At 40.6% G+C, this 21,430-nt stretch overlaps 1 protein-coding gene across 1 annotated transcript in view; it reads left to right on the forward strand.

Annotated features, from left to right (window-relative positions):
* Positions 1-21,430, forward strand: part of epha8 (eph receptor A8) — a 167,782-nt gene that overhangs the window by 127,052 nt on the left and 19,300 nt on the right. The window contains exons 9-14 of the mRNA XM_075460145.1: positions 1,289-1,413; positions 3,934-4,096; positions 10,719-10,851; positions 20,005-20,072; positions 20,371-20,496; positions 21,087-21,272. Of these exons, the coding sequence (XP_075316260.1) occupies positions 1,289-1,413; positions 3,934-4,096; positions 10,719-10,851; positions 20,005-20,072; positions 20,371-20,496; positions 21,087-21,272 (801 nt within the window). The remainder of the gene's footprint in view (positions 1-1,288; positions 1,414-3,933; positions 4,097-10,718; positions 10,852-20,004; positions 20,073-20,370; positions 20,497-21,086; positions 21,273-21,430) is intronic.

A 21,430-nucleotide genomic window follows, 5' to 3' on the forward strand; every position in this document is an offset into this window, starting at 1 on the left:
ATACAAATATACACACACACACACACACATATATATATATATATATATATATATATATATATATATATATATATATATATATATATATATATATATATATATATATAGAATAGAATAGAAAAATACTTTATTCATCCACCAATGGGGGAAATTCAAATATATATATATATGTATACATTGGGGGATGAATAAAGTATTTTTCTATTTATTTATTTATATATATATATGGTGGGGTGTTCTGTCTTTTTTTTGGGGGGGGGGGGTTGCGGTCCCTTGCAGTGTCCCATCGCCATAAACTGGCTTCTTAAAGAAGAAAAAAAGTCCGCTATATCAAAGACATTGTTTTATTTAAACCAAAATCACAAATCTTCACTTTTACACTAAATTCTGCTACATTTAAAAAAATGTTTTGTCTATGCCTTTCTAAACAAAAATGGAAATTAAACAAAGATAAACACATATAGCCAACTCTTTTGTTTTTTTCCCTGATATCTTTAAATCTAAAAAATGACACAGAGACACTTTATTAAAAACAATAAAAAGAGCCACACAGATATTTGCTATAAAATAAAGGACATACTTTGCTTTTTGGATTTAGGTGCCTCCTTTGAGATCAAACCCACATTGTTTTGAGTTTGAGTTCAGCTTTGGCCGTTCATCAAACATCTGTCTCATCACTCTTTGCTGTTTGCCCTTCTCTCAAATGTGAGAGATGCAAAAAAAACCAAAAACAATAATCTTTGAAAGAAATGTGCTGTCTCAATGACATTTTCTCCTTATAAAGAAAAACGTGCTTCCGTGAGAAGCTTTTGGGACTAGCTGAGATGCCTGCCACTGTCAAAAAGCAGGACTCATGTCTTACTCTGGCTTTTTTATGTCCAGACTCACTTTTAAAAAAAAGAATAAATAACAATTCTGAGTTGGTTCATAAATTGAATTTCCCGCATCGTTGAATGTACGACACTAATTGGTAGCTGGAGTAGCAGCAGATATAATAAAGTTTTAAAATACACCATTAAAATACCCAATTTAAAAGAAGGTAAGTTCACTCATAGACCAATATTTAATTTTTAACGTTATGTAGAAAAAATATCAACTGCTGACAGTGAACGTTTGTGAAAAGTTGAAGATGAGTTCATCTTGAAATGTGGTGTTGGAGTTGTTACAGTGTTTGCTTGGTTTCTTGCAGAGCAGTTCCTGAATATACTTCACAGTGCAGTGACCCTGTCACCTTTTTGTGGAGCTCAATGTTGAACTAACAAAGCGTTCTCTCTGGTCTCTTGCACAGCGCCCTCTGAAGTGTTAGCAATACGCCAGGAGAACGCGAGTCAGAACAGTGTGACCCTGCTGTGGCACGAACCTGACCGGCCCAACGGAGTAATCCTGGAGTACGACATCAAATACTATGAGAAGGTACCCTTACATCTGTACCACATCTGCACCGCATCATCAGTAAGAGCTTACCACACAAAAACAGAGCCACAAAAACAGTGCTGCAGTTATAGTTGTTTATTTTGTTCTCCTTATAATTAACATATAACTATCCAGACAGCTTATGAGGGAGGAAAGTGACAAGAGACTGTTATACCTTTGAGCTCTTTGCTTTCAGAAAGCTGCGACTGAACTGAGCCAAGATAATGTGAATGCAAAGTGGTCGCAGTTGGATAGACTGTGGATAACTTAATCCGAGAAGAAATCCTGGTGGCAGCTCTGCTAATTGAGAGGAAATGGGGGTCGAGAAGGAAAGGAAGATGGAGGATGAGACAGTGGAGATTCCAACTTACTGAAAGTGACAGTGACAGCAAGCGGCTGGCAGACGCATAAGCCACACGATAAACTAATTGCCGCTAGCGTGTATGTGTGACGGTGTCTTTAGGAGAGCGGACACGTGTGTGCGGTGATAGAAATCATCTAATTGCAGAGGGAGCGGCCTGGGAGCCAGCAGTCTCATAGCCAAACAAGCAGGATGGTGTGGGGAGTGCTGAAGGATTAGCTTGTCTCTTACGCTGGTATCTTAATCTCGCCTCACTCAGGGGGCCGGACGCCTGTGGGGGATTTCAAGTGGACAAGTCAGCAATGTGCTTTCTCATGGTTTCTATAGTACTTTACAAAACAAGAATAAGTCACACCAAGGGTGGCAAGCTGCTACAGCACCTCACTCACTGGGGACGGCGAAGACAAAAATCTTCCCGAAGACACATGAATGGCTCACTGCTTCTTCATATTGTTGAACAATCTCTCCCTCGGAACACTTACACAGAATCCCTGAATGAAGTTTGCAAAGATTTGCAAGTTTGCAAATTCTTGTGTTTCTACCAACCAAAAATGGACTTTTAAATTGTATGTAAACATATTAGTCTGACCAAAATTGTACAAAATCAAATCTCAAAAACAGGCTAACAGCCAGATAATAGTGTTGGGGACCAAATCACTCCTGCATGTTCGCTTTGCTAGACACAAATGGGCTTAGACACTCTGCACTTGCTCCAAAGTTCCATCTTTAAGTATCTTTTTGTTAAAACAGTAACATGTAAGAGTATATTAATATGACTAAATTCCCTAAACTGTCAACTTGCAGTCACTTATAGCATTTTCTGATTCTTATTCTGCTCTAATAAAATTCTTGTTTTATAACCGCTGCATCATCTTACAAAAACACCATTCAAGTAACTTAAAGACAATGTCTGTGTCTTTGGCCATGATCTCCCACAGAAAGTCAGAAGCAAAAGAACATCTTGATTCCGCTTCCATGCATGTATACTGGGACAAGGATGGTGGACAAATGAACTGACTAAGTTGAGCTGTAACTGTAACTCAACTCAACTGTGCATGTAATGCTGCTGACTATTTATCAACTCTGCAAATCAACCCTGTTTTTCAACATTGGCTATATGTGATTTCATTTGCGTGTTCATGTGCATGTAGGTTACCACAATAATTGCCTCCTACAGGGATTGATAAATATTTGGCTTCTACAGTACTGAAAATCAAGGGTGACACTGTTAATGGATAAAATATCTAAACAAATTGTTTTTGGGTAATCCAGGAAATCAAATGATAATCATCGCACACCTTTGTGTCTTTGTAAAGGTCATGTAGAAATTAAACATAAATGCTCTACTCGTCAACTCATAGATGATGCTGTGTAAATACATATACATGTATTTTATCGCGCATTAACGCATTTTTTATTTTTTTATTTAAAAAAATATATATTTTAATTTAAAAAGATATATTTTTTAGGGCTTTTGTGCCTTTAATGGATAGGAAAGTTCAGAGAGACAGGAAGCAGGTTTGTCTCCTGTTGCTCACAGGCTTTTATTTTGTAAAAGTCTGTTGCTGTCTGCTGTGGAACCGGAAAAGAAAGTAATCGGCGGATCCACCAAACATGGAGAAGGGTACGGAACTTTTACTCGACCGTTTTCATTTTAAAGTTCTTCCAGACGGCGGAGTCGACAGAACCAAAGTCATCTGTAAACACTGCCAAGTTGAATTGTCTTCTCACCGTAGTAGTTCCAGTCTAAAATATCACTTAAAGGCAAAACACACAACTGATAGCAGCAAGTCATTCAAGGAAACAGACAGTGGAGCGAGGCTTCTACATAAAAACTACAGAAAGATGCTGATGTTAAAAGTGTGTTTGCACAACAAATGTTATGGCACTTTCATTCATATGGCAGCACATTTAAAATAAAACTAAATGCTAAAGGTTATACACTACTTTTGAATTCATTTTTGGATTTTGCGTACAAATGCGATTAATCGTGATTAATCAGGGAAATCATGTGATTAATTAGATTAAAAATTTTAATCGTTGCCCAGCCCTAATATGTATACATTGTTATGCATCTATGTTTTCATAGATCATCATAGTAAGCTCACGAAGTTGATCGCCACAAATCTCATATTCTAGTGTGTTTGTTTCTCTAACAGGATAATGAAGAACAGAGTTACTCCACTCTGAAGTCTACAGATACCAGCGCTCGGGTGTCAGGGCTGAAGCCTGGCACCAAGTACATCTTCCAGATCCGAGCCAGAACATCGGCAGGGTGTGGACGCTTCAGCCAGAATGTAGAGATTCAGACTGGAAAAGCAGGTGTGCATGCTTCTGTGTGTGTGTGTGTGTGTGTCAGTGTAAGGTATATGATACATTGAACACCAAAAGGGAAGATAGTGTATCACTGAACTGTGGTAAAGCCTCCTACCATGGGAGCCTTTCAGCTGTGGAATGATGTTTGAGGTGGTGGGAAAAGTCCAGTAACAAAATTTCTTTCTGTTAAAAGATTTGGCACAGGAGGCTTCTCAAAGCCAGGCCAGACAGCACAGCGTGATTCAAGGCTAAAGAGGTTTGGGTGTCAGTTAGGCCAACAAACACCACACTACATCGCTCTGTCCAATTGATCTGTGCTTTACTGTCTGTCACACCAGTCAGCAGAATCACTAGCCCCTTTCACACTGCCGAATAACCCGCGTTTAATTCGCGAATTTAGCGTGTCCGCTGTTGTGTTCACACTGCCGACCCGGGCTGCCGCGTCAACTCGACTCGCCTTTCGACCCGCGTTGGACCCTAGTCTTTTTGCCGAGCCGAGTTTGATGTGAACGCAATCGACGCGGGTCGGACGTGGGCGTGACGTGAGGAGTTTTAAAGACAGAATGGACAACTGAATCAGAACAACAGCGACAGGTGAGGACAAGTTTTACTCTGTTTTAGCCTACATCAAGTTCGAGACATTTTTTAATATGGCCAACTGGGGAGACAAGGAGGTCCGCAAGCTCCTCAGCCCCCGAGCAGAGGACGTTATTTACCGCCACATTTCGGGGACGGTGAAAGATGGACCTCTGCTGGAAGGGCTGGCGAGAAAGATGGGAGAGCGCGGTTTCCCACGCAGCAAGACGCACCGTAAAGTAACATCTCCATGAACTGCATTGCAAAAATGAGTTCTCAAGGTGTCCCGCCATCGTTTGTTTGAAAAATTTGATGCAGACAGGTGTATTTAACCCTACCTCCGACGCATGGCTTGTGCCTACGTCATTGTACACGCCCAGCATTTTCTGTGTTTCGTGTGACGCTCTGCCACTAGGCAACTCCCCCTGAACTCGGCTTCAGGCAACACGGGTCACCCTGACACGCCAAGCGTTCACATTGCTCGACGCGGGTCGAAGGTGCAATTTGGACCCGCTAAGATAGCGGGTCGCAGTGTGAAAGGGGCTACTGCCTCTCCCAGCTTCTAACAGCTGCATAAAGTGAGGGGGTTGTGTTAGGAGACTGTAGGGGGTCAGACTACCTGAGGCAAAAATACAGAATGTTACTAAAAAAAAAAGCTTTTATTAGAATATTTATCTTCCTGAAAACAGGATTTGGCAGATAAGGTGCAGAGCAGACTGCAGGTTGGCAATCGCAGTGCTGTTTCGGCTGATCACTGGACCCCAACTCTCCTCCTCCAGATACTGACTCATTTTAAACTGCAAAAACAAGAAGACTTCACATATTCCACGAGCCAACATGCAGAGCAATCAATAAGTCTTAGAGTTTATGAATAAACAGACTGAGGGGCTTTTATCCAGCTCAGAGTAATGTCTCACCCACCTACTTACTATGGATATTCCAACTGTTAACTCTAGCTTGCTGTAGGTGTAATATGATAACATGACTGCTTATCATACAGTCCACCACTTTGATCCGGACTGAAAAATCTCAACAACTGTCTGGTTTGTGAGGAAATTTTGCACAAATCCATGGTTCCCAGAAAATGAAACCCACTCATTTTAGAGATCCCAGAGAACACCAACCTGGATTTAAATATGGAAATTGTTTGATTCGCAGTCTGAACATCTAGGAATTTTTTTCAATGCTTTTAAAATGCTATAACAAATTAAATCAAATCAAATCAAATTTATTTATTAAGATGTCTTTTACACATCTTTTCAACCAAAAAAGACTTAATACTCATTAGGTGGAATGGGAGCAATTTACACATCATATCTGACCTGGCACAGATTGCAAAGTCTCACAAGCTGTCCCTGGTCTGGGCCTGCAAACAGTAAACTCACATGACTGGCCAGGATTTTCACAGAATTGTATAATATCCCAGATATACGTCCTGAGATTGAAGTCATTTCTGAAGATGAGCTTGCTCTATTTTCTTCTCGTAAATGTCTAACACAGTTGTTTGTTCATTTTAATCATTCAGGTTTGTTTCAAAAGATTGCTTTTGATTTACCTCACTAGTGAATGGAAACCTGGCTATTAAGATGGGTTGCCACGAAATCCAGCCCGCAGTATTGCATGCCAGCCATCACAAAACTTACATCCATCCAGCCATCCATTTTTCATACCCAATTTATCCAATTCAAGGTGGTGAGCATGAGCCAGAAACTGGCTGAAACTTATCATTAAAAACAACAATGTGCCAACCTCCAGTATTTTACTTTAATCCTCCAGTAACATGATTATGTTAAGTGTTATAACCTTAGTATGCTCATACCTAATAATTTCGAAATAATGAGTAATGACACTGTAACTTTGTTTAGACTTTACTTACACCTCTGAGACTGTGAATGAGGTGTACAACACTTTATCACTGATTATGAGTCAATCAGCTCCATTGGCACGCATTTCTTACCTGCAGCCAGGTTGTGGTTCTGTGTTCCTCTTCCCACAGCCTCACAAATAGGTTATCCGGTTCGAAACCGCATACTACGTACTTGCATACAGCATACTCATCGATCAGACCATAGATATGTATAGAATGGCCATTCTATATCTATCTATGGATCAGACAGCATGCAGAGCGTTTACCCACAATGCATTTCGCTCCTGCCCGAGCCGAAATCAGCCGGCCTGAAGCTGATTTCGCTTAAGCTCTAAACTCTGTAAACTTTAGCAACATTTGAAACATTTTCAGGTGAGAAAGTAGTCGTTTAAATCCCCAACGTGTTGAAAACCTGCCAAAATACCGGCTGTTTACAATCTTGCTCCGACGAATTCAGCGCTACTAAAGCTAGCCGCAGTGAGCAACGCACTTTCGGTTATTTTCACAAAATGAAATACCCGTTGCCTTTTATCATAGGGAAAGCCATTACCATACAATTGGTGCTTTTGTTTTTAAAACAGGAAGTGAACCTACCCTCGTTGTAGCTAGCTTGAAACTGCCGTTTTGACAGGAAATGACGATCGGCGACGTCAAGTTACGTTGCATCTTGGGTAGTTTGAGTATGAGTAGCAACCTCATGATGCATACCCAACATTTCGGCGAATCTAGTATGCATTCGGGAAAAAAGTCAGTATGAGTAGTAGGAGTAGTAGGAGAAGTATGCGGTTTCGAACACAGCCTTACTCTTCAAAATAAAACAGGAAATGACAAAACATGGACACAAGACAAAACCTCACCGTGTAACAGAAATTGAGATTTTTTAAATCGGAAAGTCCATCTGATTGCACTTTCAAGTATTTCCCTAATGCCTACAGCCTTGTCATGATAGTTCTCTCCTATCAAAGATCCTCTAAACTAATGACTTTCTCATCAAACTTATATAAGTACAGTTTTGTTAGGTTTGTTAACCCACTGGTGTAGCTAATAATGTTAATTCACTAATCAGTCAAGTTTCCAGCCATTTTGTGCTAGAGGGTGAGGGTATTGCGTCAAGCAATCAGTAGAGACAGACATATCTAAGCCATTATCATATCACTATTTCAGCAAGTGGATGATTAAGAAACTGCAGACTGCATTTTATATGCAACTTCAATTCCAAAGAAAGTTGGGATGCTGTGAAAAATTTAAATTTAAAACAGAATGAAATGATATGCAACTCTTATACACAAAATCTTTATAGAAAGCAGAAAATAACTGTAGAAAGTGAAACATTTTATCATTTCGTTAAGAAAATGATTCCTCATCTTGAATTTAATGGCAGAAACACACTGAAACAGGGTCAACAAAAGGCTAGAAAAAAACTAACCAACAAATAAGAACATTTTTAAAAATAATTATAAAAATTAAAATTATTATAATTTAAAATATTGGGCTCCTCATCAAATGCAAATCATTACAAAGAAGAATGCAGTATGTGGTCTATTCAGTTCCCAAATGTTTATAGACTGTTGATAAAAAAGAGGGGATGCTACACAGTGGTAAACATGACCATGTCCCAACTTTTCTCAGATGTTGCTGTGATCAAATTCAAGATGAGCTCATATATCTTTTATGAAATAGTAAAAGATCTCACTTTTAACAATTGACATTTTCTATGTTGTGTTATGAAGAAAATATTGATTTAGAAAATTTGCAGATCATTGCATTCTGTTTTTTCAAACAACAAATGTATTCATCTAATGCCCACTTACAGATAGATGTACAGCAATAATTAAACACAGGTGTGCGACCAAAAGAAAATAAATGAAAATGAATAAAAACGGTACCTTAAAACAAAAAAGGGAAAAATAAAAGGAAAGATGATTGAGAATAAAATGTATTTTGTTTTTATTGACACTGTACATCGCGTCCCAACCTTTTTTGGAATTGGGGTTTTTAATGTCCATTTGTAAATTCAGGAAAGACGTTTCTTCAAGAGTTTTTAATCTGTGTAAGTTGGACTGAACAGCTCCATCTGTTTTATCCTCACGTGCTGCCATTTTTGTTTGCATTCGTTTAAGACTTTGGCACGGGAAGATAGCATCAAAATTCTTATTCTTGGCAAGCACAAAGCTCGAGTACAATTACTGCAGCCACCAGTGACCGCAAAACACAGACTTGTGTGCATCACACAGGAAAAAGATGAAGGCCATAATTCAGCTGCACTCTTTTTTTTTTCACTTTTGCTGTTATTCAATAGCATTGACGTTTGGACAATAACATTATGTTTGTCTTTGTAGATAGAAATAACAATGAATAGCTTATTTTTTGTTATAATCTCATTTGATGAGGAGAAATTAAAGCAGATCGGTAAACAGCTGCACACACCACTTCAGTTTGAGGTAAGCAGCGTTAATCTGTGTGAAACTGCGGTTTTCTGTCACAGGGATCCTCCCACTGCAGATATTTGCACTCGACTGGTTGTTGACAGTTTAATGGATGGAGTTGGAATGGAATTCCTACCTTTCCTGCCATGAAAAATTATTTTCAGCCACCACATTTATTTGGTCAGTCAACACACTCCCATATTAACGCATATAAAACGTATCCCATATTTTGTTTCTAAATATGGCACAATTCCGTTTTTCAAGTGACGGTTGGAAACCCTACCTGCACGTGGCCACCTCTCTCTCTCTCTGTTTCACTGATGCACTGGCTGCATCGAACGGAAGATGCTGTCAGTAAAGTTCTTTCTGCAGTGCTCAGTAATCATCAAATAACGGAGACCATCAAAGAGGTTGGGGGGGAGCGAGACAGGCATCCAACTCCAAAGCATGGCACTCCTGTTAAAAACCAACATTGGGATGATGATTTTTCATCTTCTTTCTTTATCAATTTGTTGTTTTTTTTTTAACTTCCTATACTCTAATTCCACTTTTTTATGCATTAAAAGTACTTTGTGTTTTTTTACATTGTCATGGCAAAGGATCCTATGACTGTTACCCGATTGGCCAACCCTTTACATACAGAAATAGGGTACCCTGTGATTTATGAACTGATACAGCAGGCATTTTACATTTTTGATTTGCCTTTGGAAAATGTGAAAAGGAAAAGGTAAATTGAAATTGTAAAGCTTGCAAAGAAAAAAAACAATTGTTTTTTTTTAATAGTTTTTTTTTTTTTTGTATATTTCAACAAAGACTAAGAAGACAAGATGCACATAAAATAGAAACAACTTAACAAATCACATCCGACCTAAAAAAAGATTGAAGTAAATGTAAATGTATTTTATTTATACAGCCCTTTACAGACAATCCTTACGGTGTACCAAAGTTCTTGACAGTAGGTAATAAATAAAGAGAAGAATAAGTAAAATCAATAAAAGAAAGATGAAAGCAATAAAATACAACAAAATCGAATAAGATAAAATAAGATAAAAGTGTCATCATACTACTGGGTATTAAAAGCAATCCTAAATAAGTAGGTTTTTAGCCTAGATTTGAAAAGGTAGCCAGAAAGTAGTAGATAGAAAGTAGCCAGCAAACAATAAACTCATGTGACTAAATGCTTCTATCTGGATATGATATAGTGCCCCAGTTCTTAGCAGAAATTTAATTATTTCCTGAAGAAGATCTCTCTCTATTTTCTCTTTGTGGATGATGAACATAGAATGATGTTTTGGGTAACTACGAAGTTTACTGGCTTTTTGTTTCACAATAATTTATAAAGTGAGATTGTTATTGACTATAAGGGAATATTTCTACTCTTTACTGAACTATATAATTTTGTTTTGTTTCTCACTGATTTCGTCTTTATGTTTTACTCTTACATACTCATAGAGCTATTTATTACTGATAAGCACAGACCTAATTAACTGAAACAACAGTCAGTCTTTTCAGACTAAATTACAACATTAGCTGAACGTCTTATAACCATAATACTACAGACAAGCTAGGAAAATACAAACAGAAGATAATCAGAAAGTACAGAGGAGCCCTTTAATGAAGCTCCAGCTGCCTGTCTACCTTGATTAACCAAGTACACTTTACCTGCTGCCTGTGTTTGCCAGCGTGTGTGTCATCGTGTTGTTGACCGTTGAAGGCAGCTTCCCCTCTGCTCACACTTTTTGTTTGTGTGTCTCTGCAGCTCCTTTGCGTTATAACACAATGACCATCATCTGGATCTGCTTGGCCCTGGTGTCAGGCCTGGTCACCTTTCTGGCCATCATCATCTGCAGGAAACGGCAAGGCTACACTTTACCACACTACCCATCGCTGCTGTGTGTGGAACACTTTCTTACGCTACTATACCGTGCCTCTCTTTGTGTAATGTTGTTTGTGATTAAATCTCTTCTGTATTTCTCCTCTGTGTTTTCCACACGTGCTGCCAGTAGAATGAGAGCTACGTTATAATCTGAGTAAAGAAAAACTGAAAATGTGATCCAGAAACTAAGAAGGATCTCATTTAAGCCTGTGTTTGACAATCAAAAATACCTTTAGATCGCCTTTCATAATGAAATGTTTGTTATGATAGGTGCACAAATAATCTGCATGATGTTCTGTCAGTATTGAGGATGTGTTTCGAGGTGCTTCTCACTCTCTTATTTAGCTAATTTCCCAACTCGTAATTTCCACCTCGTGGTGGAATTAATTATGTTGATTCATGTGCAGTAGCTTGCTCGCCAAATGTTCCCACTTATCCCATCAGCCCACCCCCCTTTTGATGTATTTTACTTACAGCTCTATGATACTGCAGCAAATAATGAATTTCCTTGCCTTTAATTAATTCACACTTCAGTGCATATTAAGGTTATCATATCCACAGTATTCTGTTTTAGAAGATAAAAAATTATAAGTTTGAGGACATAAGATGTTATCTAGGCAAGATGGTGATGTCATGAGTGCAACGTTCAATAGATCCAGCAAATGCTCCGAAGATGGAAGTTCAAGGAAAAAGGTTTTCACCCATGTGGGAGATTTGGTAAAGGAGCCACTGGCCTATTTACTGATCATTATATTGAAAAATCCTGTCTGACTAAAACAGTAAAAAAACGTAAAAAAAACATACAATGCAGAGGAATAAACAGGTGAACACATCAAATCGTTTTCCTGTTCTGCCTGTAGCATTTTTTAATCTTCAGTCTTATTCCTAGACACCCTCTGTAGTGCATGATTAAGATGTTTCCTTACCTTCAACATATTCAAAACACTATCTAATCATTTATTTCACAAAAAACTGAGTCAAAATACAGAAGCAGTGTAGGAAAAAGTCCACCCTTATAGCTAACATAGGAATTAAAAGGGTAAGTAGCAGTCAGGTGATTCCTCAATTGATCTGTGAGCACCTATAATAAAGCAAAAGTTTAGTTTAGTTTTCTGCTCCGGAGAATTCAGATGTGCGTTAACACCATGCCATGGAGGAAAGACATCAGCATTGATCTTAGAGAAGCAATTGTTGCTGCCCATCTATCTGGGAAGGGTTATAAGGCCATTTCTAAACTATTTGGAGTCCATCATTCTACATTTGGAAAGATATTTCACAAGTTAAAAAATATTCAAGAGAAATACCAAATCTTTCCAGGAGTGGACAAAGTCAGAGAAACTGCAATAAAATGATAAAGTTCATGACAGCTCAATTAGAAAAAGACTGAACAAGTTGGCTTGTTTGGAACAGTTGCAAGTGAAAGTTTCTTCTCACTAAAAAGACCATGTTAACACATCTAAGTTAAATATGAATGAAACACAAGACTTATGGAACATTGTCCTTTGTACAGACAAGACCAAAGTGGAGATGTTTGGTCACAATGCACAGCAGCACGTTTGGTGAAAAGCAATCCCAGTATATCAGCAGCACAAACACCTCATACCAACTGTTGAGCACGGTGGTGGAGGGCTGATGATTTGGGCTTGTTTTGCAGACACACAGGACCTGGGCACCTTGCAATCGCAGAATGAACGCCCATGAACAGTATACCAAAATAAGGGATGGGAATCGAGCGCTTCCCAGTAGTTCGATTCCTTGGAATCGTTAATCCGCCTGCATAACGATGCCGTTTATAGGTTCTGCTAACGTCTGACACATTTGCGCGATGACGCTATGTGCACGCTTCGTATTTTGACTCAGAATGTTTCCAACATGGCATCGAGGCAGAAGCGCTCCAAAGTTAGGTTATATTTCACCAAAAAGGACAATATTAGGGCCAGTTGCAACAGGTGCAGAGCTTTGCTCACATGAAAGGGGGGAAATACCTCCAACATGCTGAAACATTTGACCACACAGCATGCAGTTACTGTGCACAAATGTAAAGTGTTTGACACGCTGCTAAGCGATGGCAGCAACACGCGGGGGCTTGTCGCACAGCGTCTTCCATCTCAAAAGTCCCAGGTAATGCAGGGCTCTCAAGTCTCACGCATTGAGCGTGACAGTCGCTCTTTTCAGTCTTTTGTCTTTATTCCCGCCACACATTGTATTTCTCACCCTGAAAAAAATTGTTATGTAAATTTCTCTGGCACGTCGCTAAACAAGCACGTCTCCCATGAGTCTGAGCAGAGCAGTTAACACCAACATAACACCAACACTAATAATAATATTATTAATGATAATATTATTAATGATATGTAATATTTACGTAAAACTTCCAGGTCCTGTTGACTGTAATAATGTTAGCGACATACTGTATGAATAATTTCCATCTGATTGGACTGCAAGAGTGAGGCAGGCTCAGAGGCCCCCCTTTCATTGAGGCAGGGAAAAGTAAAATGAAAGAGGCAAAAATAGATAAAATGTTGGTGCATACTTGAAATTAAAGTGTTACTGCAACCAAAGCCATTTGTACTATATATATATAACTGGATGAGAAGCAATAAGAGCATCAATAAGGAACCGAATCGATAAGCGATGTTGATAATGGAACTGGAATTGCTAAATTCTTAACAATTCCCATCCCTAACCAAAATATTTGATTTTTCGAATATGAGTCCATCTGTCTGACAGGTAAAGATTGGCTGAAACTGGGTCATCCAGCAGGGCAATGATCCCAAACACAGTAGCAAATATACAACGGAAGAAAATAATCTGAGAGTTGTAATGGTCTATTCAAAGTCCAGACATCAACCTGATTGAAATGCTGTGGTGGGACTTTAGGAGATCTGTGCATCAACAAATGCAACAAACCACAATGAACTCAAGCAACAGTGTACAGTAGACTGGACCAAGCTTCCTTCACAGTGATGTAAGAGACTGATAATGTCCTACATGAAAAAAATACTTCAAGTTATTGCTGCTAAAGGAGGTTCAACAAGCTGTTGAATCATGGGGTGGACTTGCCCACTGTAGTTTGCACATTTACCTAGTATGCCTTTCTTAATTAAGTCACGTGGTTTAATATGCCACGTGTTTCTGTTAATCTGAGTTTACCTAATTTTATTTTTTATCTGGTAGGTACCATATTTTTTTTAAATGTCCTAATATGCAACTTTGGAAAGCCCTCATTTCTTTTTTACATGACTGTGCTTCCAAAGAGAAGTTTCTTGTACTTAACCAGCTATATTTTTAAAATAGCTTCTTCAGCACAGCCCCTGTTGAATGACAGCAGTCCACAGATCAATTCTAGTGCATGCAGGACTTCAGTACCACCCAGTTACATTGGCTTGTCAGTCACTCTTATATTGAATGCTTTTTAATATACTGGGGAATGGGTATCTTTTCTCAATGTAAGCAAAAAAAAAACAGCAAGAAATGAGGTTCCTTGTAATGCATCTGTATAGAGGCTATGTCAACTGCAGACAGGCTGAATGAGCAAATAAACTTTTTTTTTATTCCTCTCTCTCCCCTAAATGTCTCAATGTGAGATTATCCATAGAAACAGTTTTTCTTTTACAAAAGAAAAAGAAACCTTAGAAGAACAGGCCATATAAAATATGGATTTACCGACGTTGATCTCTCCCACTGGTTTGTGTACTACCCTTTTAAGTTGCTGCTGTTTTGTCTTTTTTGGAGTGAGAATGTTTTGAATCTCAGGAGGCTGGACCCACAAGAAGGAGACGAATAACACTGGGGAGATTAAAGTTCAAAAAGGGTTTATTCCAACAGTGAAAAAAATAAAACTAATGGCTGGGGAGATCCAAGTAAGGGTAACAACGAAAAGAAACCTCTGTCCTGCAGGTTTTAGATTTTGCCCTGCTTCTACACACCTGATTCAGATTAAATGGATCTCTTAGATTGTTAAGTTATGCGCAAGCCTGTTAATGATGTCTAAGGGCTGCAGGTGACTGGGGGTGACACTCTCACAGCTCTGTCATGTCTATTATTTTTGTTAAGTTTTAAGTTCCTGCCTAGTCTTTAGTTTTTGCCATGTTTTCATTAGTTTCTCTTGCCCTTCCATCAGCTTCACTCACGTCACCAATCACTCCCTCAGTATTTAGTTCCCAGGTTTCTCATGCACTTTGCCAGATTCTCACTGTCAAGTCACTGAATTCATGTCAAGTCAAGTCAGGTTTGCACTTAATGTTTTCTCAGAGTCATAATTAGGTTTTGTTTTTTTCATAGTTTGATTTTTGTTGTTTCTTGTAAATAAATCAAGTTTTGTTTGGAAATATCTGCATCCGGGTCCTACCTTCTCCACGCCACGCATGACCAACCCGCAATGTGACAGAAGGATCTGGCCTAACAATGGATGCGGCAGATATGGAGGCTTTCTGGGAGTTGGTCGGTGCCTTCTACTGCTTGGGGTGGGAGACAACCAATAACCTTTTGGACATCTTTGTGCAGAAGCCAGTACACACGATGAGGCTTGATTTGACGCACATCTGGGAGGAGGCGAGGAGTGTCCAACAGGCAGCAGTGGTAGACATATTCGGCATGGAGCCCGCAAAGGTAGCTGCGTTGTACACTCCCTCCCTCATCTCTCCGAATGCCTCTCCAGCCTTCATGTCTCCAGAGCTACAGCCCCCAGCGCTACAGAGCTCCAGAGCTACAGCCCCCAGCGCTACAGCCCCTGAGCGCTACAGCCCCCAGCGCTACAGGCCCCAGAGCTACAGCCCCCAGCGCTACAGCCCCCAGAGCTACAGAGCTCCAGAGATACAGCCCCCAGAGCTACAGCCCCCAGCGCTACAGCCCCCAGAGCTACAGAGCTCCAGAGATACAGCCCCCAGCGCTACAGGCCCCAGAGCTACAGCCCCCAGCGCTACAGCCCCCAGAGCTACAGAGCTCCAGAGCTACAGCCCCCAGCGCTACAGAGCTCCAGAGATACAGCCCCCAGCGCTACAGCCCCCAGAGCTACAGCCCCCAGCGCTACAGAGCTCCAGAGATACAGCCCCCAGCGCTACAGCCCCCAGAGCTACAGCCCCCAGCGCTACATCCCCCAGAGCTACAGAGCTCGAGAGATACAGCCCCCAGCGCTACAGCCCCCAGAGCTACATCCCCCAGCGCTACATCCCCCAGAGCTACAGAGCTCCAGAGCTACAGCCCCCAGAGCTCCAGAGCTACAGCCCCCAGGCTCCAGAGCTACAGCCCCCGAGCGCTACAGCCCACAGGCTCCAGAGCTACAGCCCCCAAGCGCTACAGCCCACAGGCTCCAGAGCTACAGCCTCCAGTGCTACAGCCTCCAGCTGCGCCAGTCCCTGCTTTCTAGGGGGTGCAGGGGGGCTCGTCTCCACGTCGCTTGATGTCTGGCTGTCCGTCAGATCGTCTCCGGCTCCTTCGTCGCTGGTTGTCTGGCCGTCAACCAGACCTCCTGCTTCCTCGTTGCCGGGTGTTTCGCCGTCCGCCAGAACGTCGCCGGCTCCAGATCCCACGTCGCCGGTCGTCTGGCCATCCGCCAGACCATCTTCGGCTTCAGGTCCCTCCTTTTGGGCCCCCTCCTTCCACCCAGGTTTTGGGATGTCTGGGATCCATCCCTTGAGGGGGGGCTCTGTCATGTCTATTATTTCTGTTAAGATTTAAGTTCCTGCCTAGTCTTTAGTTTTTGCCATGTTTTCATTAGTTTCTCTTGCCCTGCCATCAGCTTCACTCACGTCACCTGTGTTTTTCCCCTCAACTGCACTCACCAACCAATCACTCCCTCAGTATTTAGTTTCCAGTGTTCGAAACCGCCTACTTCTCCTACTACTCCCACTACTCCTACTAACTTTAACTTTTTTATTTTTATTTCAGAATTTAGCAATTCCAGTTCCATTATCAATATGGCTTATCGATTCGGTCCCTTATTGGTGCTCTTCTTGGCTGTGTTCGAAAGCACATACTTCTCCTACAAATTTTTGACTTAGTAAGCGAGTTTGAGAAAGCGAGAAGTTCTCGGATGCATACTAGATTCGCCGAAATGTTGGGTATGCATCTTGAGGTTACTACTCATACTCAAACTACCCAATATGCAACGTAACGTGACGTCGCCCAATGTCATTTCCTGTCAAAACGGCAGTTTCAACGAGGGCAGGTTCACTTCCTGTTTTCAAAACAAAAGTATCGTAATGGCTTTCCCTATGATAAAAGGCAACGGGTATTTTATTTTGTGAAAATAACCGGAAGTGCGTTGCTCACTGCAGCTAGCTTTAGTAGCGCAGAATTCGTGGGAACAAAATTGTAAATAGCCGGTATTTTGTCAGGTTTTCAACACGTTGGGGATCTAAACGACTACTTTCTCGCATGAAAATGTTTCAAATGTTGCTAAAGTTTACAGAGTTTAGAGCTTAAGTGAAATCAGTTTCAGGTCGGCTGATTTCGGCTCAGGCAGGAGCGAGATGCATTGTGGGTAAACGCTCTGCATACTGTCTGATCGATGAGTATGCCGTTTGCAAGTATGTAGTATGCGGTTTCGAACACAGCCCAGGTTTCCCGTACACTTTGCCAGATCCTCACCGTCCCTCATGTCAAGTCACTGTCACTGAATTCATGTCAAGCTAGGTTTGTTCTTCATGTTTTTTTTATAGTTAGATTTTTTCCGGCTCAGCCGCGTTTTTTTTTTGTTTGTTTGTTTCTTGGAAATAAATCAGTTCTGTTTGGAGAAATCTGCATCCTACCTTCTCCACGCCACGCACGACCAACCCGCAACGTGACAGGAAGTAGTACTAAATGATCTAATAGCTATTCTACTCTGCTCAACGTTTGGAATGCATTGTTTATACTACACAATGCCAATACGACAAACTTTTACCTTCAAAACAAATCTAGAAGTCATAATCCCTGAAAGCTGTTTTAGTCCAGTTAAGCAGAAAACAAGCAAACAGTGAAATTTAGGAGCTAGCAAAACTGAAAATCTATCTCTACCGAAAGAGAAGTTTATAAAAACAGTCATGAATCAAAACAATGTGACGAGTTCATTGTTGAATGAGCCTTGTGTCCCTACTTCACAAAACCTAAGCCAAAAAGAGTTTGTGGGAGGAGGAATTTGGGCCCATTCTCGTTACAACATCACTTCAGTACATAGAAATTTGCAGGCATTCATGCACAGCTCTCTTAAGGTTCAAACAAAGTATTTTTCAGATCCAGTGGCTATGTTGATCTTTTACGTAAAGTCTATACTCATGTTCATTGAATTAGTTTGTTAAATAACTTATCCAAAACATTTATTCACCCAGAGTATTTTAAAATCAGAAAAACCCACACAATGGGGCCAGGATTTACCAAACTGGGAAAATTAGCATGTGGTTGCAAATCATATACTGTCGTGCCAATGGGAGTGTCCAGGTCTACTGGTGAATTTCTAAAACTGTCCATATTTACCAGAAGAAGCGCAAAAGTAGAGTTCAGGGAACAATTGCAGACTTGTTGATAATTAGGAAAATAAAAAAATAGAAAATAATTTTTTTTTACACATTATAAAAAATATTCACATTTTTTTAATCAGTATTGTAAAATACAATTTATAATAATATGTCATATCGAAATGTTATTTGCCATGCTTGTCTTTCTGATTGGCTGCCAGTCAAAACATCGTAGACCTGGCGGTTTGCGCCTGTTCTGAAGCTGCTCTGCTCCTCAAGCTAGCGTGTAGGTATCTAGCCAAAATGGACAGATTTTTGACTACAAAGAGACCGAAGGAACAGACCAACAGCCCTGCTGTGGAGGACACTGCTGCAAAAAAAACCTAAGAACTGGCCAACTAAAATCAGAAAGTATGAGGCAGCATACATTAAGTTTGGCTTTACAGCCATACAGAAAAATGGCCACTATTGCCCGAAATGCGTCCTCTGTCTGGAGACCCTCTCAAATGAGTGTTTAAAACCTTCGAAACTTCAGCATCACTTGATACATAAATATCCGGCAGACTTCTTCAGATGTAAAGAAGAGCATTTAGTCAGGCTGCGTTCACACAGCAAGCTACTGTCCGTGAATAAAAGAAAGAAAATACGTTCTAAAAGTTTATGTTTCTTTACATATTTTGTAGCATTGTCTGTGGTTTGCAAAGGGGGTCCCCGCCAGAAGCTAATACTGTTTGGGGGGCCTTGGCATGGAAAAGTTTGGGAACCCCTGGTCTAGCTGACACCTATTCGTGCAATTCTGGGGTTTGACGAAGAGATAGCGCTTCTTTAAGAAAAACACAATAGTTTCTTGCAAATATCAGTAGCAAATTTGACAGAATAAGAATATTTAATTGTGGCAACATCTGTGCATCCTTGCCACAGTGATGTGGTCACGTCGAGTGCAACTGTTCAAAACATACTTTACAGTCTTCAACAACAAACTGTACAGTCTTAACTAAATAACGCCTGCTAGGTTTTGTAAATAAGTCTGTGTGATTCACTTAATCACTCTCTTTTTAAACTTGTATGCACTGAAGGAGAAGTTTCTATAAACACGTGTGAGACAGAGCCAGCAGGAAAAATCATGGCGTCCACGCCTTTAGACATTATCTGCGGCTCGATAGTTTATACAAGCAGTAATCTTTTAGCATCAAAACAGAGTTTGCATCAACTGCAAATAAATAGTAAATCTGGGCCTAGACCACTTACTTTTACTTTGTGAGCAAGGGTCTAAATTCTAAATGAGTCAAAAAAATTTAAATAAATGTGAACCTCTGTTATTAGCATTGGAGAAGAAATCACAGATGGCTTTCTGGACTGATGGGCAAACTGAAATCAATTTAATTTGCATGCTAGCTATCATTAGGAGTAAATGAAAACATGTCTATTTACTGTTTACTTGGGCTAACCCTTTAAATTGATCTTTGTTTCGATCTTCACTGTTGCCAGTGGAAACCCCTATTAAAAAGGAGAGCAAGTTAGGTGGTTGCTCCCCATAATGAACTTGCCCTAAGTGATGAATAGCTATGTTGAAGTTAATAATTCATTATTAGCAATTTATTGATGTGTTAATTACGAGCTGTGATCAAAGTTTGATACTACAAATGTTCCACTGTTGTCCTGTATTCATCCGTCTGTATGTTCGTGTGTGTGTGTGTGTGTGTATGTGTGTGGGTGCGTGTTTGCATATATAGACACTGTGGCTACAGCAAAGCCTTCCAGGACTCCGATGAGGAGAAGATGCATTATCAGAATGGTCACGGTATGTTTGGCTGATTCTTCAATTATTACCAATAATAGATTAGAGCACATTGCTTGAAGGGATTGCTTTTTCATCCGTCTGTAATAAAGTTCATCCTCAGAGCAAACAATTTTCATCAGCTTCTGATTACGGGAGGATGCACTCCCTTTTTCCCTATGTGCTGTTTATTCACTGCCTCTCTGAGCTCTTTCCTCCCTCTCCATCAGGCTTTCCCTGCACACACCAGTGACAGGGGCTCAGATGTGATGTTGCTCTCATTCTCCGATATGTGACCAAATGCTAATGTTGTTTATCTTAGTGTCATTCCCCGATGCAAGGTTCTATATCGACCCACACACGTACGAGGACCCCTGCCAGGCGGTCCGCGAGTTTGCCAGAGAAATTGAAGCTTCCAGGATCAAAATAGAGAAAATCATTGGCTCAGGTAAAAACCATGAACTTGTGTGCACTCACACACACAGACAGAAAAAGAGAAGACACACACACACACACACACACACACATACACACCCAGAGCAAGAATCACTGGCTAACCTAACTTAAAATCATTGGCCGGTGTAAAGGCTGTGGTGCGCAGCAGAGAGGAGGATAGCCGAGTGGAATCAGAGCATTGCGTGGGACTGTCAATCAAAGCTCCTCAGTCAGGCAGGGAATACTAACACTGTGTCAGCTACACCATACACAGTGTTACATATGGCTGCTGTAGCCACACAGAGAAACACAATGTATAGAACACAAACTGCAATTACACTTTGAGTTCTTCTGAGCTGAAGATAAGAACAAAGGGATAATTAGCTACTGTATGTACTTAGTGGACAGTCAGTCTGTAAGTATATTTCATTCTCTTATCTAACCGAGCAAATTAAGTGACACATTCTCGTTTACACAAAAGGCTTAAGAGGGGGTGAGGGTGCAGCTGAGTGTAGTGGATACTCATTATTCTGGAATATATAGTATTTAAAGGTTGGAGGTGATTAAAGTGCTGCATTAGGATGACCTCTGCCCCGTGTTCAGGAGAGTTTGGGGAGGTGTGCTATGGACGAATGAGGCTCCCAGGGAAACGAGACATCCCGGTGGCGCTAAAGACCCTGAAGGCAGGATACACAGACAAGCAGAAGAGGGAATTCTTGGCCGAGGCTTCCATAATGGCCCAGTTTGACCATCCGAATGTCATCCGCCTGGAGGGAGTGGTAACTCACAGTACGCTGACACAAAAACCATACATCAGTTTGAAGAAATAGCCATATTCAGGATTGTTCATTATAAAATGTTGATCTAACAGTAGCTGCATTCATCCTGAGGTGCTGGATATGAAATGCATAGTTCAGTACTGTACTTCGGCTCAGTGTGCCAACCAG

This window comes from Odontesthes bonariensis, chromosome 3, assembly GCF_027942865.1.
Source record: "Odontesthes bonariensis isolate fOdoBon6 chromosome 3, fOdoBon6.hap1, whole genome shotgun sequence".
NCBI classification, from domain to species: Eukaryota; Metazoa; Chordata; class Actinopteri; order Atheriniformes; family Atherinopsidae; genus Odontesthes; species Odontesthes bonariensis.